Source organism: Schistocerca serialis, chromosome 2 (assembly GCF_023864345.2).
Source record: "Schistocerca serialis cubense isolate TAMUIC-IGC-003099 chromosome 2, iqSchSeri2.2, whole genome shotgun sequence".
Lineage (NCBI taxonomy): Eukaryota > Metazoa > Arthropoda > Insecta > Orthoptera > Acrididae > Schistocerca > Schistocerca serialis.
In genome coordinates, this window is record NC_064639.1 from 549,239,980 (window position 1) to 549,264,270 (window position 24,291).

Genomic DNA, 24,291 nt, shown 5'->3' on the forward strand with positions numbered 1-24,291 from the left:
CAGGTTTCTGCCACCAGAGCGCTCGAGAGCGCAGCAAGACAAAATGGAGACAGGAGCCAAGAAAGCGTATGTCGTGCTTGAAATGCACTCACATCAGTCAGTCATAACAGTGCAACGACACTTCAGGACGTAGTTCAACAAAGATCCACCAACTGCTAACTCCATTTGGCGATGGTATGCGCAGTTTAAAGCTTCTGGATGCCTCTGTAAGGGGAAATCAACGGGTCAGCCTGCAGTGAGCGAAGAAACGGTTGAACACGTGCAGGCAAGTTTCACGCGTAGCCCGTGGAAGTCGACGAATAAAGCAAGCAGGGAGCTAAACGTACCACAGCCGATGATTTGAAAAATCTTACGGAAAAGGCTAAAGCAGAAACCTTACCGTTTACAATTGCTACAAGCCCTGACACCCGATGACAAAGTCAAACGCTTTGAATTTTCGGCGCGGTTACAACAGCTCATGGAAGAGGATGCATTCAGTGTGAAACTTGTTTTCAGTGATGAAGCAACATTTTTTCTTAATGGTGAAGTGAACAGACACAATGTCGAATCTGGGTGGTAGAGAATCCTCACGCATTCGTGCAACAAAGTCGCAATTCACCAAAAGTTAACGTGTTTTGTGCAATCTCACGGTTTAAAGTTTACGGCCCTTTTTTCTTCTGCGAAAAAAACGTTACAGGACACGTGTATCTGGACATGCTGGAAAATTGGCTCATGCCACAACTGGAGACTGACAGCGCCGACTTCATCTTTCAACAGGATGGTGCTCCACCGCACTTCCATCATGATGTTCGGCATTTCTTAAACAGGAGATTGGAAAACCGATGGATCGGTCGTGGTGGAGATCATGATCAGCAATTCATGTCATGGCCTCCATGCTCTCCCTACTTAACCCCATGCGATTTCTTTCTGTGGGGTTATGTGAAAGATTCAGTGTTTAAACCTCCTCTACCAAGAAACGTGCCAGAACTGCGAGCTCGCATCAACGATGCTTTCGAACTCATTGATGGGGACATGCTGCACCGAGTGTGGGAGGAACTTGATTATCGGCTTGATGTCTGCCGAATCACTAAAGGGGCACATATTGAACATTTGTGAATGCCTAAAAAAACCTTTTTGAATTTTTGTATGTGTGTGCAAAGCATTGTGAAAATATCTCAAATAATAAAGTTATTGTAGAGCTGTGCAATCGCTTCAGTCATTTGTAATAACCCTGTATTTTGATGATCTGGACCCAAGGGCAAGAGCCTCCACCCCAAATCATTTTCATTCCTCCGAATTTTCACCTCTCCCTTTTGCTTCATCTGGTCTTCCTACACCCAATGCGCAAATTTTACACAAATCCAATGACACTATCTGTACCTGGCTATCCAGGCCACTAACCAACAACAGTATCTGCATTTCGATAGCTGTCATCCTTTCCATACCAAACATCACTCCCATAGTCTGGCCATTTGAGGATGGCACATCTGCTGTACACTACATGGAGAGGCTTTATCCAAAGACCATGTCCACAGATTTCTCACAAAATACCTTCAACCCCCCTTCCCCAACCTCCAAACCTCCCCCCAGTTTCAAGAACCAGTTGCGAAGGAGCATTCCATCATCACCCAATATTTTCCTGTACTGGGAGTAGACTTATCAATCCCTTACATTATATCCTGGAAACAAGTACCAGTTGCTAGTTGCCTATCTAACAGTTTACAGGGGCAACAAAAATTTGATTTTCACTCTTCCACATAATTACTGACTGAATTTAAAAATTTAAAATGCTACTGTAATCTACATCTTAAGAGGTATAATCTTATGTTAAAAGTTTAGCATTATAGCTCAAACGTTACCATTAGAAAATGTGTGTCTTGAGGCAGTGCAACTAATGGTGTGCAAATGATGGTGTTGTGGTCTTCAGTCCAGAGATTGGTTTCATGCAGCCCTCCATGCTACTCTATTCTGTGCAACCTGCTTCATCTCCAAGTAACTACTGCAACCTACATCCTTCTGAATCTGCTTAGTGTATACATCTTTTGGTCTCCCTCTATGGCTTTTACCCTCCACACTGTCCTTCAATACTAAATTGGTGATCCCTTGATGTGCAAATACCCACACTTAATTCAGCCAATGTCAGAATAAGAGCATTTAGAAGTTGCAACAAACTAAGTATAATTTCAAATGTTTTTGTAGCTTTCTCACTTTCACGGTTCACACAAATTATTTACATTTTAACACATTTGTACAATACTCAGATGTCTGAAGCTATTTTATACATGGCAGTTCAATTCCTTAGAGAATTGGGGGTTTACTGTTCAATTACTAAGCTGCTGTGCCTATCACAAAGGAACTTCACTCTGATTTTAAAAAAATTATCACATTTCTTTCATTAAGTTACTAACATTTTCTTTTTAGTTTATTTTTTTCTTATCAAATGATGATCTTGAGTCCATAGTTTATTTCAGAAAGTACAGAACTTCATAGCATGTTACGATAGTTCAATTACAGAAGTCTTGTCATTCAGTCTCACAAAGATAAAACATTACATTTAACTTTCAGACATGTAATGTTTCATACTATTGCTGACAAAGTAAATAATCTGGTAGTGAGGGTAATGACACACAGATTAGTAGAGGCATACACTGAGGTCACAAAGGACATTGGATACTTCCTAATATCATGTCCGACTTCTTTTGCCTGGCACAGCGCAGAAATTCAACATGGCATAGACTCAACATGTCACTGGAAACCCCCCTGCAGAACTATTGAACCATGCTGCAAATAACCGTCCATAATTATGAATCTGTTGTCTCAATTATGTCTGATAAATTTTCAATAGGATTCATTTCAGGCAGTCCTTTTCTCGAATTGACCAGAATGTTCTTCAATCCAATTGTGAACAACTGTGGCCCAGTTGCATAGTGCATTGTCACCCATAAAAATTGTATCATTGTTTGGTAACAAGAAGTCTATGAATGGCTACAAACTGTCTCCAAGTAGCCGAACATAACCATTTCCAGTCACTGATCGGTTCAACTGCACCAGAGGACCCAGTCCATTCCATGTAAACCCATCCCACACCATTGTGGAGCCACCAACAGTTCACACAGTGCCTTGTTGACAAACTGAGTCTATGGTTTCATAGGACCTGTGCCACACTAACCCTACAATCAGCTCTTACCAACTGAAATCAGCACTCATCCGACCAGGCCTTGATTTTCTAGTTGTCTGGGGTCCAACTGATATAGTCACAAGCATCAGAGAAGTGGGGCAGATGATGCCATGCTGTTAGCAGAGGCACTCGCATCTGTAATCTGCTGCCATAGCCCATCAACACCAAATTTTGCAACACTATTCTAACACATAAGTTCATTGCATGTCCCACAATGATTTCTGCAGTTATTTCATGCAGTATTGCTTGTCTATTAGTGCTGACAACTCCACACAAACCCCACTGCTCTTGGTCACTAAGTGAAGGCTGTCAGCCACTGCATTGTCTGTGGTGAGAAGTCATGCCTGAAATTTGGTATTCTTGGCACACACTTGACACTGTTGATCTCAAAATATTGAATTCCCTAACAATTTCCAAAATGAAACGTCCCACGAGTCTAACTAACTACCAATCCACATTCAAATCCTGTTAATACCTGTTGTACAGCCATAACCAAGTTGGAAACCTTTTCAGATGAAACACCTGAGTACAAATGATAGCTTTGCCAACTCACTGCCCTTTTAATCCTTGTGTACTCAATACTACTGTAATCTGTTTATATGCATAATGTTATCCCACACCTTTTTCACCTGGTGTATAGCCGCATAGCAGATACATGTAAAAATTTGCTAACAAATTTGTGGACTTATGAGTTCATACAAGCGTTAACTGCCGACAGATACAATGACTATTTTGTCTCAAAAATGTATGCTTCTTTACACAATAAAGATCTTTTTGTGTGTGGGTGGGGGGGGGGGGGGGGGGGGGGGGGGGGAGGGAAGATGAGTTGCGTTATGAGGTGCCTGAGAACCTCTAGGGAGATTCAATTACTAGTTTAAAGAGTACTCCTTTCTTTCCAGTGACTCAGGTTCTGATGACTACTGTTTGTAATTCAGTGATAAGTGGAACAGCACTGAGGTGATACATGCAATATGCAAATACAGAAACCCGACTGGGTGTGCATCAATATTTTTAAAATGTATGTCCTGGAGACGAAGTATAAAATCGAGACTGAATCACTTCACATTCCAAAGAACTGCAGCAGACATTTTAGCAACGAGGTTTATTTTCATCTTTTTGTCTTGGTGGCAAGCCCATGTTCCAGAGTATTTAGCCCATTTGAGACAATCAATAAACACATGTATTTTCCCCAGTTATAGGAAATACTTAGTAGCTCTTGCACAGCTTCCTATAACTGAGTAAAACTAACAACTGGGATGTGAGCAATGCCCCTGGAGTATTTACTCCCAACAGTCATAAACCCCATCGACAGAGGACACACTATAATTTTTTTTTTACAAAGTAGAGGATTAAACCCAATAGTTGCCACTGACATTTGCTCAAATATTACAATTAAGGGGATTTATAACAAGAACCCATTCCAGCTTTTCCATACCCATACCTAGCCTTTACTGGTTGAACAATCTTTCTTCATTTTAACAGTTTCACTTTTGTTTGATGAAATGAGATAACTGTAAATATTAGACACCATAAAAAATGTCATTAATGATTACCAGTACAAGCATGCATTCTTGTGAGTGCCCTTTGCACTATGACAACAAAGAACATAATGAAATTCAACATGAAGCTGACACCAAGTGCTTGTAAAGATACATCCAGGTCAGTACTATCACCAACTACTAGCAACTACAATGATGAGGCAAAACGTAATCAACACCTACTTAATAGTGTCCCACCCTGTCTTTGGAGTGCAATACAGTAGCAATTTTGTGTGGCCCAGATTTGACGAAGCGCTGATAGGTTTCTAGAAGTATGTGGCAAGTTGTGGAATAGGCATTCAACGGTATCTGAGATAAGTTCCATCATGTTCAGATTAGATGAATTTCATGGCCAAGACATCAAAGTGAGTTGACTATCATGCTTCTCAAACCACTGTAGCATGTTTTCAACTTGTGACAAAAATTTGTCCTGCTGGAAGATGCCACTGCCGTAGAGGAGGTATTCAGGCAAATGGGATGCAGGCTGTCTGCTAAAATGTTCACATAGTGTACAGCTGTCATGGTGCCTTTGATTAATACCTATGGAACCCCAGGCAGATGGCACACATAGCACAATATTGCTCTCAACAGTTTTCATCTGCAGCATGGTGCACGTTTCTAGCAACCACTTGCCTGGATGATGACATATCAGGACCCGGTAATTGGCCTGGTATAATATGGAACATGATTCATCCAACCAGGTGACACCTTTTGCTGTACCAATTTCCAACATACTGATGGAGGATGGCTCCACAATCCAATATCAATGATCCTGTGCCCACTGCAATTGTAACTGATGACTTTATTGGGTGAACATGGGAATACAAAGAGGTTGTCTGCTGCAGAATCTAATGTTTGATAATGTGGACTGAACAGTGTGCTCTGAAACACTTGTGCCTTCACCATCATGGCTCTCTGGTCATATCGGCCAGATATCACTGCCTATCCTGCTTTACAGTTCAGGTAAGCCTTCAACTTCCACATTCTGTGGTGAGATGTGGACACCAACACTTTCCAGAATGAGATTTTTACACTGCAGTGGGGTGTGTTGATAAGTGCCAGGAAGTTTCAGGTCCAACACCTTGCCACTTACTCACGGTTTTGCAATCCTTCGATCACTTCCTACAGATGTACAAGACAGTAGCATGCCTGCAACTGACCAGCTTTGCTGTTTCTGAGATTCTCATTCCCAGGTGCCTGGACATACTAATTGGCTCTTTGTCAAAGTCGCTTATGTCAGTGAATTTGCCCATTTTGCAGCTGTACCACTGAGAAATAATTGCTCCATTCACATATGTGCTTTGCTTTTATACTTTTTTCAGTGTTTTGTACCTGCAACACCACCAGTCAGCATCCAACCTTCTGGTGAGCAGTTGTTTAATGTTTCAGCTCATCAGTGTATATATCCCTAGCTGCCATTCCATACCCCTTTGACAAAGGAGCAATTACACAAGATTTCACCACACAAGCAACAAGAAGTAATTTGTTACTGCTCACAAAAGAAAGTAACATATTAAATGCAATTGTGTTTCACATTTCTTCATGTAACCAAACATAAAGACTATATATTACGAATTTAGTTTGTAAACTGTTTTTCTACAATAAACTTAATTTTTCAACAGAACTAACTGACCTATCAATTTTTTGTTCATCAATTTCTACTTCCTCAAGTTCTTCAACTGTCTTTACTTCAACAGCTTCATTGAACTGTACAGATTTTCTTGGCTGCTCAGCTTCTGAAATTTACAACAATAACACAAAATGAAAAATTTGCACTTTATTCTACACAAAGATATGTGCATTTCAGCTTATATTTTCATATCTTATTTCTAAAAATGATAAATCACAATCTTTATGGTTTAAACAATGAAAAACTGCACCAGTTACTTATTTTTCATGTTTAGAACACAACACATTCTGAGAATTTGTTCTCATTTTCAGGTGCATTTGTTTACATAAATATTTTTTGTGACGTTTGCATGTGTGATTTTCTGGCCCACTTGCACTGTAGTTATTCTTTTGAGTTTATACTGCAACGGAAAATCAGACAAATGAATCTTGGAATGTTTTTTATATGCTAATGTTCGCTACAGCATTATCTATTCTCTACTTACAGGTATTGTGCTCCTCCATTTACCCTGAATATGACACACACACAAATCACATATGCTGTTTGTTATTGTAATCACAACATGCTAAACAGATATTACAGCAGTACGGTTTCCAAAGAGTTTGTATACAATCAGAGGTGTGAAATTTTTAAGTATTATGTTATATATGTAAAATTGTTTATTATAAAGTTTATTTTACAATTACTGACTACTGAATATCAATTATGTTTCTGAAACTTCCTGGCAGATTAAAACTGCATGCTGGACCGTGACTCGAACTCGAGACCTTTGCTTTTTGCAGGCAAGTGCACGCACTGCTGCAGAGTGAAAATTTCATTCTGGAAACATCCCTCAGGCTGTGGCTAAGCCATGTCTCCACACTCCACAATATCCTTTCTTCCATGAGAGCTAGTTCTGCAAGGTCTGAAGGAGAGCTTCTATGAAGTTTGGAAGGTAGGAGACAAGATACTGGTGGAAATAAAGTTGTGAGGATGGGCCGTGGGTTGTGGTTGGGTAGCTCAAATGGCAGAGTATTTGCTTGCGAAAGGCAAAGGTCCCGGTACACAGTTTTAATCTGCCAGGAAGTTTCATATCGGTGCACACTCTCCTGCAGGAAAATTTCATTCTGAATTACATTTCACTTCATTGAAGCTGTTGGCCAGAGTCTATGGGGGCAATGAACATATTTATGAAAATTACAAAGTTATCATATGCAGGATGAACATTTTAAGAAATTAACTGACTGATCATCTAATTTGCCATTGAGAACTTTCTCTTCCTCATTCTGAATTACATTTCACTTCATTGAAGCTGTTGACCAGAGTCTATGGGGGCAACAAACATATTTATGAAAATTACAAAGTTATCACATACAGGATGAACATTTGAAGAAATTAACTGACTGATCATCTAATTTGCCACTGAGAACTTTCTCTTCCTGCTTTTTGTCGTGTACAAAGATTTCCAGCTTCTCAATTAAACCCATTGTATGTGACTTTTGGAAGTGGTGAAGTATATTAAGATCTTCTATGTTTCTGAATGGGTGTCCAGTGCTCTTTTTTTATTTTTGTTGCTATGTTGATTCTGTAAAGCAGTTAGGAGGGTAACAATTCTAATTTGGAAGTTAGCACAAAAAAAAAAAAAAAAAAAAAAAAAAAAAAAATTAAAGCTTTCGTCCATTAAGGACTTTTTCAGCATTAGACACACACACACACACACACACACACACACACACACACACACACACACACACACACACAAAAGCACAACATTCCATCCTGGATTTTCCATTGTTTGAAAAAAAATTAAAAGATTCATTTGAGCAATTTTCCAATTGCAGCAAAACCTCAAAAATGTAACTACAGTACAAAAGGCAGAAAAACACACATGGAAACATTTTTAAGAAAATATTTGTGTACACAAATGCACTTGAAAATGAGAATAAATTCACAAAACACATTGTACTAATCATGAAAAAATAAGTAATCCACGTAGGTTTTAATTATTTAAAATCATGACAGACGCAACTACAGGCTTTTCCATATACTTATCAGGAGTACAGAGAAGATAAGAAGAATATGTAAAATGAATACAGTATAGGAGAAACACACAGGGAGACCAAATCCAAAGTAAAATTTATGGGAGAATTGAGCACAGAATTTGAAATAGACACAGGAGTATGACAAGGGGATCTACTGTCCCCAGTGCTCTTCAATTGTGCTCTTGAAAAAGTTGTTAGAGAATGGAAAAAAGCAGGTGCACCAGCACACAGACTGGGACCAAGACATAAGGGCATAGAATTAGGCTGTTTAGCATTTGCTGATGGCACTGATCGCACAAGACATTACCAATGCACAGAAACAGCTAGAATTATTACAAGAACAGGCAGCTAAAATAGGATTACAAACTTCATTTGAAAAAACAAAATTTATGACTGACATCAAAGATGCACCTTCTGATCTCAAAATTGGTAATAACTACATCTCTCGAGTAAAAGAATTTAAATATTTAGGTGAATGGATTGCAGAAAATTGTAATGAAAAGAAATCTGTCAGATCAAGAATCCAGAAAATGGAGATGGCGTTTCAGTTAACAAAAAACATTTACAACAAAAAGAGTCTCTCGTGGAACTGCAAAATACGACACTATACAACAGTAATTAGAACCGACGCTCTCTACGCATCTGAGACACTAAACCTTCAACACAGAACACTAAAAGAGGAATTAGAAGTGAAAGAACTTAAGATAATGACGAAAATCCTAGGACCAAGAACTAAAGATGGTGTGCATTATCCAAAACCCAATGCAGAAATATATAAAAATATCTCCAAAATAACAGACACAATGCGCATGAGAAGAATCCAATTCATGGGGCACTTAGAAAGAATGGACTCAAACAGGTTAACGCACAAAATTCATACATTTTTAAAGAACAAAACTACAAGACCGAAGTGGTACAAACAGACGGAAAAAGACCTGAGAGAATTAGGGTCTCCAAATCTGCATGATAGAAATGAAATCAGAAAAATCACAAACACACAGGGTTTTGAGGAAGAAGAGAGAAAAACTAACCGACATACGTGGTCTATGCAACGAACGCTAGCCCATTCGTTGTTTATGAAGGAATACTGGACGAAAAGGAAGGCCAACAAATGTTGATTACATGTAGTCCTAAGTGATCCATCCGCAAACAAGAAGAAGACGAAGAAGAAATAGGGGAAACCCATTCAGTACCCAGGATAAGAAATAAATTTCAATTAGTCTAAAATAGAAGTCAACATAATATAATCACACAGTGAGAAGCAAACAGTAAGTAAATTTAAAATCTGACTGACTTAAATTTATTGGCAATCACTATACTTACTAAATTGCTCTGGTTCTACAGAAAGATCTGCTGTCACAAAATTAGCTGGAAACAGTCCTTCTCCACGATTGTTGTATCCCTTCCACCAATTTGGATCTGAATCATCCAGTACATGGACTGTGGCAAAAATGTTCATGCCTTATTAACAAATTAATTAACCACAGGAGTAAAAGTATCAAATCTATTCTATAAAATACAATAAAAAGGGGTAAAAGAGCATATGTGCAGTTAGATTGCTTCACATTTACAGTTTTCTGTGACATAGCACACCATATTAACACATTAAATAAGTTGCAAATTGAAATTATGATCAAAACATGTTTTGCAATTAACATACACATAAAAATACATGACAAGACAGCAACAATGAAAATAAGATTTCTAACATCACTGAGTGTACTTAACAATATGGCTGGCTGGACAGATATTTGAGCCCCATTCTTCCTCAACAAAAGTCCAGTGGTACAGCAAACTACAAGTGTAATAATGTCTAGTAATCTGTGAGGGACCATGAACAAATGTTTTCTCAAGCACTTTCATGAAATCAAGTAAACACTTTACTTATAAAAACTGAAGTCGTCACTTTTACCACAGAACAAGTTACAGATCACACCACTGTTTTCACAGATCAAATAACAGCCCAAATGTGAAAAATTATTTTACTTCAGAGTCAATTGAGAATTTACTGTATCTCAGTGTGACATACCTCTATTTAATCAAAGTTATTTGCAGCATTCACTGTATTTGTACGTAAAATCAGTGCTAAATATTTATTATTATTAAATTAACATCAATTCTTTCTAGCTTAATCAGAAGATTTATTTCCCGCAAGTCCCTCCATGGGTAACAAAATGTTGAGTCATCTACCAGAAAATTCTAAACTGGATCATACCTTCTAACTAGATTACAGATATCCTCAATTGCATCCCTGAACTGTGTTAAAGAAACAGCACATGTTTCACTCTCTTTGTGCACAATGCCTCGACATTTCTCTGTAATATCTTTTGATACATAACTAACTTTGTTACATGTTGTGCTATGTCAAGGATTACATAACAGACAGACTTACAAACTATTCGTTTGCAATTACAAAAAAATAATTGCATAATAAAACATACATACTGATCTCCCCTGCGGCAAAAGTTAGTTCATTGTCTTCAGCAGCTTCAAAATCATATAATGCCCTCACTTTACGAGCTTCTGATGAAGCAGACGCTGAGCCTCCACTTCCAAGAGTGGCTGTAGGATACAAGCTGCTTTGCGCTTTTGGTGAGCTCTGTGTTTCTTTCAATGAGAGTTCTATTGCTGGAAAGAAAGAAAAAAGAACGTCAGCATTCCAGCAAAGAGAAAAGATCGATGAAGAAAGGTTGTATGTAGGGGTCTATTAATTGTCAGTAGTCCAAACGTACAGCGAATGACGGTACCCCTTATGGAAATGGCAGCAAGGAACAGGAAAGGACACCAGGTGCACTCACACTGTGTATGTCTGGGATCTCATTCAACATGCTGAAGAGGCTATTCTGGCAGCCACTGAGGGAACATGGTGCAACTAACTACAGATTGTGGCACACATTAGAACAAATGTAACCTGTTGTCTGCACCATGAGGTCATACTGGAGTCACTTCAGCAACTGGCAGAGAATGCTGAGAAGACCAGTCTTGCACATGGAGCTGCAATGAAACAAAATTTGCAGCACTGTCCCTCAGAACTGATCGTGGCACTTTGGTTCCAAGTCAAGTGGAAGGACTGAACCAGAAACTTCGAAGGTTCTGTGACAAGTTAGGCTGCGACTTCTTGGGCTTGAGCCATAAGGTTGAGAACTTTAGGGCCCTCTAAATGGGTCAGGTGTGCATTGCACATCAGGGACGGCTACTCAGGTAGCTGACAGTGTGTGAGGGGGGCAAAAGGGTTTTTGTAGACTAGGCAACTCTTCCTCCAATACAGATAGTGAAAGCTGTAGGAAACCCAGAAGTATCAGTGTAAGATTGAAAGAAATGCCTCCCACAGGAGTAAAAGTATCAAATCTATTCTATAAATTACAATAAAAAAGGGGTAAAAGAGCATATGTGCAGTTAGATTGCTTCACATTTACAGTTTTCTGTGACATAGCACACCATATTAACACATTAAATAAGTTGCAAATTGAAATTATGATCAAAACATGTTTTGCAATTAACATACAGGTTTTGAGAGGGTGTGTTTCTGGATGAGGTATCGAATATATTGCTTCCCCCTACTTATACCTCCCGAGGAGATCACGAATGTAAAATTAGAGAGATTCGAGCGCGCACGGAGGCTTTCAGACAGTCGTTCTTCCCGCGAACCATACGCGACTGGAACAGGAAAGGGAGGTAATGACAGTGGCACGTAAAGTGCCCTCCGCCACACACCGTTTGGTGGCTTGCGGAGAATAAATGTAGATGTAGATATTAAAATCCTAACAGTTAACTGCCAAAGCATTCACAAAAAAGAGTGCCAGTGCTTGAAGCGCTCCTGAAAAGCAGTGAAGCTCACATAATACTAGGTACAGAAAGCTGATTGAAACCAGAAATTGACAGCAGTGAGATTTTTGGGGAAAAATGTAAGTGCATATTGAAAGGATAGGCAAATGGGAAATGGATGTGGTGTATTTGTCGCAGTGGACAAGAAACACAAATCCACCAAGATAGAAATTGAGGCAGCATGTGAGACTGTTTGGGCAAGTACAAAGGTTGGGCACGAAAGGATTACTGGATCCTTCTACCATCCACCAGACTCATCTGCTGACGTAACCAAAAACATTAGAAAACACATCAGTTCACATGTAAATTAAGTCTCCAATTATACTGTAACACTGGTGGAAATTTTAACCATCCAACAATCAATTGGGAAAGTTACAGTTTTGTTAGTAGTGGATGTGATAAGACATCCTGTGAAACATTACTAAATGCCTTCTCTGAAAATTACCTACAACAGATAGTTTTGAACGCCACACTTGATGCAAATATATTGGATCTAATGGCAACAAACATATCTGACTTCTTGAGGATGTCCACATTGAAACTGGTGTCAGTGACCATGATGTGGTTGCAGCAACAATGATCACCAAAGTACAAAGGGTAACTACACCAAGCATAAAGACAATATATGTTCAATAAACTAGAAAAAATCAATTGTATCATATCTCACTGAGGAACTTGAAACTTTCAGCACAGGGAAGGGACATGTAGAGAAAATGGCTCAGGTTTAAAAGAATATTTGACCATGTACTGGACATATATGTACCCAGTATAACAGTTCATAGTAGGAGGGACCCTCCATGATATACAGTAACTGTAAAGGAAGAGATTACTGCATAATTGGTGTAAAACAAATCATACAACTATAGATAGAGAGATGCTGAATGAAATACATTTGGCTGTCAAGAAAGCAATGTATGAAGCCTATAGTGCTTCGAGAATTTCCACATAAATTCTAGAACCACTTGGCCTTCCTCCATCTCGAACCCATGATATTTTAAATAGAAGGGTGTGAGAGACGAATCCGATGTACTGTGAATTACATGTTTGTGTGTGCATGTCTAAAAACAGTCACACAGAAAATGTGGACACAGCAGCTGATCAGCGGGCAACAAGTACCTGCTGTACGATCCATAGAGTTTCAGTGTATGTGTAGAGAAGAGCCTATGCTATTCTTTGCTGGTTTAGTGACTGTGATGATTGTTGTTAAGAACAAATGAAGAAATAACATTGGACTTTTAGGTAATTCATGTGTTGGACTTGCTAGAAGCAAGACATGTTCATAAATTAAGAGTGGTTCTTAAACCAATTCATTTATAAATGTAAGTAAATGCATTTCTAAAGCTCAAAAAGCAAGTGAAATACAAGACGGAGATATTTACATGTGGAATGTGAGAGGGTTATTCTACATAGTCCAATACATCGTTAGTTTGTGAAAACAAAGTTTGTATATTTACTCCACACGTTCTATTGTCAAAAAAACATTAGAACTTGGCGACTGGTGAATACACGAGTAGAAAATGTAGAAAGAAGTTTCCAAGGAGAATAGCTAACTCTGAGACAGTAAATATAAGTAGTCTGGAGGAACAATTTAAAGGAATTATAGATCGAAACGTCACCGAGAGTATAATCTCCAAAACAAAATAGAAAGGAAGTGTGTTGTCACCTAATGTTGTGTTACCTAGTGAAGTGGTGATTGTTTAGCAGTGGGGAGACTTTCAAACAACATTTAATGCGAAGTACTAGTCTGCACTTGCTCAAGTGAAGTTATCAGATCCATGGGATCCGGGCAGATTCATCTATCTCTCAGGGACGTTAACGTTCTGTATTAACGGGCAGAGTGACGAGCGTCGGATCCCGAGTTGTTTTCAGTGTTTCTTCTGTAATAAAATTTTCCTGCACCAAATTCTCCCAACTTCTTACACTATTCTATCATCCCACGCTTAGAGCTTATTAGAGAAACATAGCAGCGGGAAATTGTGATTACGTCACCCATAATTGCTCCTGGTATGTGACTGCGTCATCCTTGGTTGTTAGAGGGTTGTGCCCACTAGGAATCTTGGTTGTGTCTTCCTCGGTTATTCCAGGGGTACCCCTTCCTGTCCTCATGACTCTTCCTGGCTCGCCCCAACTTATGCTGACTTTACTAGGCGGCGACTTGAGGTGGGAATTGGTATGCATATTATTCCTCAAATAAGATAAGATTAAATCTGTCTAGCCAGCCATTCTCTCCCGTGGCTTCGATTGTAATGCCGACAGCAGCCGACGTGGTCTCCACATATAGTGAGGTTTTAGTTTTGCCTGAATTAGTCCTTGTAAGTAATCTCTTCACCAGTTTTCTGTACAAATCTGTGGGCAGAAGTCTGGGTGAAATCAACATCATTAAATTTGTATATTCTATTAATATGAATCATAATTACAATGATTCCAAAACTGGTTTTCTTGAAAGCTGCCTGGTAATCTTTTTTTTGTCACATAGTTCTATGTAAGTACGGAGAACCATACCTGGCACATAACTTTCAAAATAATTTCTGAATTCGTGAGAACACCGTTCTCACACTGAATGTAAGATGATCAAGTTAAAGACATAGAAGCATATTTTTCTTAATAAACTGAATGGAATATTATATTTGTGGAAAACATAATATTGTGTGTCTAATTAAATGACTGTGATAATGGAATATATAACTTTATACTTGGTACAGAATATTTTATACTTTTTATCAGATACGACATAGACGGGAGGGTTTGTATTGATGTCGAAAGGGGGTGGGTAGTGTAGGTAAAAGCATGATTAACACTAACCGATACATCATGACTAATACAAAACACACATCACACCTTTCAAATGACCCTTGCAAACAAGTGTGCCTGATTCTTCACCATCTGCCGTTTCCATAAGGTTGCTAAGATTTTCTTCGGGGACCTCAAGGGTGAAGGTGGGAATGCCCGTTCTGTAGGGGACGATTTAACACCATACCTCCTGGAATCATGGGGAAGGAGGGGGGGGGGGGGGGCGGTGGTTCCTGTCTTTTTTATCTTCTTCGATCTTAGCAACCACATCTAGCTTTTTTTCCTTTCTTACTTCTTATCTATACTATCTATCTATTTTTCCCCTCTTTCAATATTCATCTACTTCTATCGCAGAAGTCCTTCCTGGTTTCCGTTGTTTCCAATAACCTACAACTTATCTTCAGATCAGAGGCCAAAGAATCAGACTACACGAAAACACTTCTACATACACACAAAGAAATACGAATACACAATGACGTTACAGATTAAAAGGATGTAAGAACAACCAAGGGTTTTAGGGGAAAAAGATGTGTGTACATCTGGAAAGATGCACACTGTTGTGACTTGGCAAGACAGCCAAGTCACAATGAGAGGAAGCTGAAAGGCACGCGTTAAGCTCACGCAGATTGGCGTGAGGTCTGGAACAGTTAAAGAAATTAATAGTAGCAAATAAAGTACGTAGTTGATGTAATACTTAACTTTAATCCACAATTGTAGAACATCTCTCTTGACGGTACATGTTATAACCACAATATAAAATAATATCAAACGCTATGGCGCCTTGCTAGGTCGTAGCAAATGACGTAGCTGAAGGCTATGCTAACTATCGTCTCGGCAAATGAGAGCATAGTTGTCAGTGAACTTCCCTAACAAAGTCGGCTGTACAACTGGGGCGAGTGCTAGTAAGTCTCTCTAGACCTGCCGTGTGGTGGCGCTCGGTCTGCAATCACTGACAGTGGCGACACGCAGGTCCGGCATATATTAATGGACCGCGGCCGATTTAAAAGCTACCACCTAGCAAGTGTGGTGTCTGGCGGTGACACCACACACACATTGTTTCTTAAATGAAGGTTCTGCATCTTTCCTTTTTTTCTGTCTTATATTGTATATACATACACGTATGTAGAGGTGTGTGTGTGTGTGTGTGTGTGTGTGTGTGTGTGTGTGTGTGTGTGTGTGTGGTAGCAATCAACTCATGCGCCGAAAGAGACAGGAGCAGGAGAGCTTGTGGAATAATTATAAAACAGTGATAAGCAAGGTTGGAGCACCATGAGTTGAATAATACGTGTAAACATAGTATCTACTAGGATTATAGAAGCTGAGAAGTGGAAGAGGACTCTAGGGTATTAGAGGAGGTACTAAGAAGTGAGAGTGAAGTGTAAAATAGATTTTACTTTTACCAGGAAATATTTAATTATAGTGCACATAAAGATGCATACTAGGACAATGAACCATGGGCCTACTCATAAAGGATAAGGAGGACGGACCCGGCATTTGCTAAGGATATATATGGCAGGCATACCTACATAGAGATAGGACGACCTGTGGCCTGATGAATAGGGATGTTTTATAAAGGGACATACCTACTAGAATGGAAGGAAGAAGTGCACTCATAGGGTCAACCCACATGTAATGTATAGGTACTGATCCTAGAGGAAAAGGACAGTATTATCACAGAAGTCACACATTTAATAGGAATTATTCTAGTAAGTTTGAATTCTATATACCACTAGCTTTATTATGTTTTATGTGAGTTTACAAGGGTTGAAAAGAACACTTTCATTTGCCCAGAGTTCCTCCAGACTACAGAAGACTTAAAATAATGATACTAGTATGTACTACGGAAAAAATAGTACAAGGAATCAGAATAAAGAATAAATTACTCAAGTGTCATGAACATCTGGAATTTACAATTGGAAAAAAGAGCAATAACAAAAAAAGGTCCTCGCGATTTTTTAGATATTGAAAGAATTAACTCCAACACTGACTGAAATATTCACATTTTGTAATTAAAGTTAAATGAAAAAAATAAGGAATAGCTAAATAATAAGAAAAAGGATATTCACAGTTATTAAAAAAACAAGGTATACTGTTGAAATATGAATTATTATATGCGATATAAATGTACATAATGATGGTACATAAAATACCACGTGTGATTTGAGGGGGGGGGGAATATGTAGTGCTTTGAGAATTTCTGCATAAATTCTAGAACCACTTTGCCTTCCTCCGTCTCGAACCCACAATATTTTAAATAGAAGGGTGAGAGAGACTAATCCGACGTACTGCACATCGCATGTATGTGCGAGCAGGTCTAAAAACAGCCAAGAGCAAAATGTGGACACAGCGGCCAAACAGCGGCTGATAAGTAACTGTTGCAGGTTCCATAAAGGTTGGTTGGTTTGTTTAAAGGAGGGAGAAGGGACCAAACTACGAGGTCATTGGTCCCTTGTTCCTAATAAAATATTGCCACAAGTGTGAGAATAAAACAGACAAAACATATAACGCAAAACAAAGTAAAAGCCACAATAACGAAGGGAAGGCAACGAACACTAAAAGGAACAAAAGAGGACAAGGAAACAACAGAGAGACGCTAGAAACAGAAGAGAGTAAAACATGAATGCAGATTACAATGGCTGGCCAACCACGAGAATAAAAGGGGAAAGCCAGCCACTCTGCAACACATTAAAACCTCCATCCTAAAAGCACTAGGGTGGAGGACACACAGGGACAAAGGACATGCGCTAAAACGTACATAGAAGTATAAAACTCACTCTCACGGATAAAACATAAAACTAAAGCTGCTGTGAAGGCATTGTTGCCCAACACCGAAGGCAGGGTGCTGGGAAAGTTTAAAGTCTGCCGCAGAGCAGCTAAAAGTGGGCAGTCCAGCAAGAGGTGGACGGCTGTCATTTGGGAGCCACAGCGACACTGAGGTGGGTCCTCGCGACCGAGTAGGTAACCATGCGTTAGCCACATATGGCCAATGCAGAGCTGGCAGAGGACAACTGATTCCCTGCGAGAGGCCTGCAGGGAAGAATTCCACACATTCATAAGTCTCCTTAATGACACTCAATTTGTTGTGTGTGCTGTTATGCCATTCCGTCTCCCACAGCTGGAAAACCCTTCGGTGTAAGACAGAACACAGGTCAGCTTTGGAGATGCCTATCTCCAGAAGCGGTTTCTGCGTCACCTGTTTAGCCAGCCAGGGATTCCAATGTGTCCTGGAGTCCACACAAACACCACAGAATGACGGGACTGTTCCAGGGCATAGATGGGCTCCTGAAGGAACGCTACCAGAGGTTGGCGAGGGTAGCACTGGTCGATAGATTGTAAGCTACTCGATGAGTCAGTACACAGGAGAAATGACTCGCCAGGGCATGAGTGGATGTACTCAAGAGTACGAGAAATGGCCGCTAGCTCTGCAGTGAAAACACTGCAGCCAACTGGCAAGGAGTGCTGCTCAATATGTCCTCCATGAACATATGCGAAGCCTACGTGACCATCAGCCATTGAGCCATCAGTGTAAACCATTTCAGAGCCCCGGAACATGTCAAGAATCAAGAGGAAGTGACAGCAGAGAGCGGCGGGGTTAACGGAGCCCTTAGGGCTATGCCGAAGGCCCAGACAAAGCTGTGGCCGAAGTGTGCACCATGGAGGTGTACATGAACGGACCTCAAGTAGAGGTGGTAAAGGGAAAGACTCCAGTTCGGAGAGAGGGCCTGCACACAAACTGCAATCGTTAGCCCCGATCTGGGCCGCCGATGCAGGAGATGGACTGCCGCAGGTGGGAAAAGGAGATGGTAATTCGGATGCTGAGGCGAACTATGAATGTGTGCTGCGTAACTGGCGAGCAGTTGTGCACATCTGATATGCAGTGGAGGGACACCAGCCTCCAACAGTGCGCTGGTCACCGGACTCGTCCTAAAAGCTCCTGTCGCTAACTGAACCCCACAGTGGTGCACAGGGTCGAGTAAATGCAAAGCTGAAGGTGCTGCCGAACCATAAACCACACTCCCATAGTCAATTTGGGATTGGACATAAGGGCCCTGTAAAGCTGCAGCAGCGTACAGCAATCTGCACCCCAATTGGTGTTGCTCAGGCAATGGAGAGCATTGAGGTGCTCCCAGCACTTCTGCTTAAGCTGACAAACAGTTTTTTCCCAAGAGAATTTAAAACCAGTGGCATTAGATCGTTCCTCCAACCCCAATAGTCAAATGAAATTGCCAAGTAGCTGTTGTAAGGTAGGAGAGCACACAGAAGATGCGGAAGTCATCCACAAATAAAGAACACAGTACAGGATGCCACACTGCAGACGTAATACTATTTATCGCAATGACGAATGCCATGACACTTAGAACACTCCAAAAGAGTCCCTCAAGGGACACCATTCTCCTGCGTGAAAGGTCAGATAAAACAGTTCCAAAATAGAGAGTAGATGGCCATGGAGCCTCCACTGATAGAGCTGCAGCAAGATATGCTTCCAGGCAGTATACTATACTCTTTCTAAATCGAAGAAAACACTGTTAAGGTGTTGCTTACAGAGGAAACCTCGTGTAAATGGTGTTTCAAGCGGGGTCATTGTTATCAAGTGTGGAGTGGCCTCTCCTGGATCCACACTAGGTGCAAGTTAGTAAGGGCCTTGTTTCAGAAACCCAAACTAAGTGCCAGTTGACCATTTGCTCCAGTGTCTTTCCTAAGCAGCTCATCAGACTAATGCTACGACAATTACTGAGGTTAGTCTGATCCTTCCCTGATTTTAAAATCAGGATTAAAATAGATTCTATCCACAAGTTGGGGAAGTCTCCTGTCAACCAAATTTGATGAAAGAGCTGGAAGAGAACCTCCAACTGTGGGTCCAGCTGTTTCAACATACTTATGTTATCAGTTCACGACTGGGCATAATATCAGGAGCTACTGAAAATGCATAACACAACTCACACAGGGAGAAAGGCTGCTTGTATTCCTCAATGTTGCTGGGACATAAATCAAAACAAACCATCTCATATTTCTCCGATAATGATGGAAGGCTGGATCCTGGCTAGCATCAGCCGTAGTGGCCTCATACAAACAAGCCGTTGTATGAGAAATGTCTCTTAGTGATGTTAGGAGACATCCCTGCTCTTTTACAGCCACCATAAGTGGTCTTGAGTTCCACGTTGAGATCCTCCTGATGGCTTCCCATACTTTAATTGTGGAAGTGTACCTACTAATGGAGTTCAGGAACGCTTGCCAAGACCTCTGCTTATACTCCCAAATTATTCTCCTCACTTTTTCTCACACCATACAAAAACTTGGGCATTTATCTTGAGCTTGCCCCTTAGGGAGCAGGCATTTAAAGGATAGCCTGCTACTCACCATATAGCAGAGATGTTGAGTTGCAGACAGGCACAACAACAAAAAAACTACACTTGAATAAGTTTAACTCACACATACATCACCACTGTCCCTGGCTGCCAAAGCCAAACTGTGAGCAACTGCACATGATGTGTGAGACAATCTGGGTGGTTGGGGTAAGGAGGAGGCTAGGGTGGGGAGGGACAGCAGGGTGCAGGTTGCTTGTGGGAGCATACAGGGACAAGACAGAGAGAGGGTAGGGCAGCTAGGTGCAATCAGGAGATTAGACAGAAGTGGGGGGAGAGGGCAGAGCAGAAACAGAGAAGTAAAAAGACTGTAGGTGCACTTATGGACTGGAAGACTGAATAGTGCTGGAGTGGAAATACGGAACAGGATAGATAAATGAAGGACAATCACTAATGAAGGTTGAAAGACAGTCTGTCTGTGGCCATTCATGCAGACAGACAGCTTGTTGGTTGCGATGCCCACGTACAATCCAGCACAGTGGTTGCAGCTTAGCTTCTAGATCACATTACCAGTTTCACTAGTAGCCCTGCCTTTGATGGGATAGGTGATGCTTGCAACCACACTGGAGTAGGTGGTGGTGGTGGTGGTGGTGGTGGTGGTGGTAGGATATATGGGACACGTCTTGCATCTAGGTCTATTACAGGGGCACGAATCATGAGGCAAAGGGGACTGGACTGATTAATGGAAGTTGTGAATTTCTTCCAGGAAGCCCTCTTCTGTTCTTTTATCAGTTGCCTCATGTGCTCTCTCAGATCTGAAGGCATGAAGGTTTTCTGTAGTTGGACGGTGTTTGAAGTTCCGCTGAGTTGTTCATCTGGCCCTGATTGCCAATCAACAGTCATACACTAAGGTACAGGCCATTGGTCTGAGGTGGTTACTAGACTGGGGATGGACTCTGCAGCGGCCCGTTGGATCTCACAAGTAATACGAGGCACCATCTCCTCCACACAATCCTTTTGATCAAAAATAGCCTGTCAACAGTACTGCAACCAGTTTGGCTTTAGTATCATCCATCTTCATGGTCTTCTGGCAGCCTCTGTCCTATGTTGGCACATGGATCCACACTGGGACGTTGCCATTACAATGTAAATCTGTGGTCACTTCCAATGAACTGAGTGTGCAATAGGTGGGAAACAAAAACGAAGGTCATTGGCTGAAAAAGAACCTGTAGCTATGGAAAAGTATCACCTTACCCGTGTTCCGAAGGTAGATATTCTCAGAATGGACGAGTTGCTCTATCATCCGACTCCTGGAGCAAGTGGCAACTGAGTCCCACAGCACATTGTGTGCATTGAAGACCCCCACAAGGAGGAATGGGCATAGGAGTGCCCGGAAGAATTATGTCAGTGCATCTGCATCCAAAGCATCATTAGATGGAAGATACAATGGACATACTGTGATGTTAAAGTGTGCTAGAACTTTTATGGCAATTGCATGGTCAAAGTAAGAGGGACAGACGAGGAGTGGTATCTGTCAGTAACCCTGTACTGGAGGTGTGTCACTGACTTTAAGAGGAGTTTCTTGTAAGGAGATGCAGAACAGTTTCTCCTAGACCAGGAGATGTAATTCTTCCACGTGTGGCGATTGGCATCTTAAGGGCTGATGCAAAAGAAGTAGCAAAAACTGGAGATACAAATCTCTGAAGGCTTTTTATCTTCACCATAGAGTATGCGTCTCGCATTTCAACTCCTGAATTTTCCTTTCCTCATTGTAAACCTCACACTTTCTGCTCTACACTGGGTGATCCCCAGAGCAGTTTACACATTTCGGAGGAAGTGCACAAGAATTGCCTGATTCATGAGCTGAGTCTCCACAGTTTCCACATGTAACCCTCCCACTACGTCCCAAACTGGTATGGTAAAATCTTTGACATCTGAAGCATTGCATTGGGTTAGAAACACACGGGCAAACCTTAAGACGGATACAGCCTGCAAGGATATGTTCAGATAATTCTGGAGCACTAAATGTTAGAATAGATGTTACAGATTTTTCCAATTTGCCAGTGACTCTCCTTATACAGTTAAGCACTTCTGTGACGCCCATATTTCTCCATTCTTCACATAACTCCACGGGGTCCACCTCCATCATATCGGAGCAGGTAGCCATGCTCTCACTAAAGTTGAGGGTGTTATGCAACTCAGCCTCGCTGGGTAGTCATCTAAGGGCTTACACCCCAGAAGCTTAGGTACTTGGTTTGAATTAGTAATTTAATCTAGAAGCGTTCCATTACGAAGTTGTTTGACACTTTTTAGGGACCCAGCAATATCTTCGAATGCCCTGCAAATACAGAAAGGTGAGACCTTCTCAAAGTTTGCTCCTGTTCTCTTGACTACAATGAAAGTGCTATGGCACCCTAATGTCCTAATACTATGATTCTAATACTTCTTTTCAGGAAAACTAAGGAACCGAGCTCTCTTTGATGAGTGGGTGTAGGTACTACCTGATGGTACATCTATATCCCATCAGGTGGGTAGTTTGATGAGACTGTTCCATAGGGTTCTCATGAGATGCTAGGGAAACAGCTGTCAACCCAGGCAGAGGCCTGTATGCTTGAGCAAAGCTTATACAACTGGAGAGCAGCAGATGCCCCAGAGGTTGCATGCTACAGACTGTTTTACCTCAAAAGACGTTCACCTCATCAGCACGTAGCACACCTTGAGGTTGAGGTTTTTTTTTATTTTACAGAGGTGCATACTTTCCTCATAGTCCAAGCAGTGAAGCAACGGCTCACATTATCCAAAACATGTAACATTTCAATGCTGCGCCACAAGATGGTCACTGAAGAATGCCCAGAGCTTACGGTAACAAACTAATGATGGCGCTTGGCAGTCTACAGCTGAGGAAGCTGGGTCATGAAGTCCACAACCAGCAACCAAATGCTGAGCCCCTGGGGTAGGAACCGTGGGGAGGAAGTGGAGGAAACGGCTGGAGTCTTTTATATAGGAGGGTAGATTGTGGATAATAAGTTGAAGGTGTTGGTCTATGAGAGCAGAGATTCTCTCAGTGGCAGGCACACAGTACTGCCACAATGGGGTATTCTGGTTGCCTGGGTATATGGACTTTAGGAAGCATGTAGAACGCAGCAGTGTGGGGAGTGATAGGGGAGGAGAGAGAAATTTTGGAGTGAGATTCTCGGATGGGCCTAAGGATTTGAGGAGAGACTTGAGATACTGCTGGATTTCTGGGATGGGATCATTATGGCAGAGTTTGTTGGCTAACAAATCAGACAGCTCACAGAGTCCTACTGCACAGAAACCCTTGCTGTTTAAAACGGTGGTGGAGCCTTTGTCAGCAGGTAGGGTTACATGTCAGGATCAGATTTTATGTGGTGGACTGCAGTTCTTTCTGTGGATGTGAGGTTAGCCTGCATGTTGAGGGATTTTGAGGAATCATGGATGGCAAGGTTCGTGGTTAAGATATTCTGGAAAGTTAACGGGGCAATTTGGGAGACACCGGGGGTGGATCACACTTGGATGGAGAAGTGAACCGAGTCAGGCAGGATCCAACATTGGTCTCTGGTTCAGTCTGACTGCTATGGATCTGCAGCAATGGAGTTACTCAAAGAGTCTTCTTTAAAACGGGACATATCTTACATTAGGGCCCACTACACATTTATGGCAAGAATATTTTCACAATTAGAAGGCTCAGGGAGACCTATCTACAACAACATTTCTTTGCTTGAAGAAGTCAAAATGAAAATTAATGAAGTGCCAGGTGAAGTAGGGGAAAAAGTACGGGGAAAAATGCAAACGGTTTTGCAGAAGAACACTGGCCTGAAGGAGTTGTGTGAAGCTGCTGACATACTTAGTGGAAAATCCAGCACTCCTGACAGCAGCATTCCTGTCCAACCTGAAGTATGCCCCTTTCGCATCTGTTGATGTAGAACGTTCTTTTTCAGCGTATAAATGGATTCTGACAGACAAGCGCCACAGTTTTTCACTAGAAAATATTTTGGCTATTTATTGT

At 41.1% G+C, this 24,291-nt stretch overlaps 1 protein-coding gene across 2 annotated transcripts in view; it reads right to left on the reverse strand.

Moving 5' to 3' along the window:
• LOC126457535 (signal transducing adapter molecule 1) overlaps positions 1 to 24,291 on the reverse strand; it is a 56,441-nt gene that overhangs the window by 15,455 nt on the left and 16,695 nt on the right. For both annotated transcript variants that reach the window (XM_050093892.1, XM_050093891.1), the window contains 3 exons: positions 10,792 to 10,974; positions 9,670 to 9,786; positions 6,329 to 6,431 (listed from right to left, as the gene is read on the reverse strand). In XM_050093892.1, coding sequence (XP_049949849.1) covers positions 6,329 to 6,431; positions 9,670 to 9,786; positions 10,792 to 10,974 — 403 coding nt within the window. The remainder of the gene's footprint in view (positions 1 to 6,328; positions 6,432 to 9,669; positions 9,787 to 10,791; positions 10,975 to 24,291) is intronic.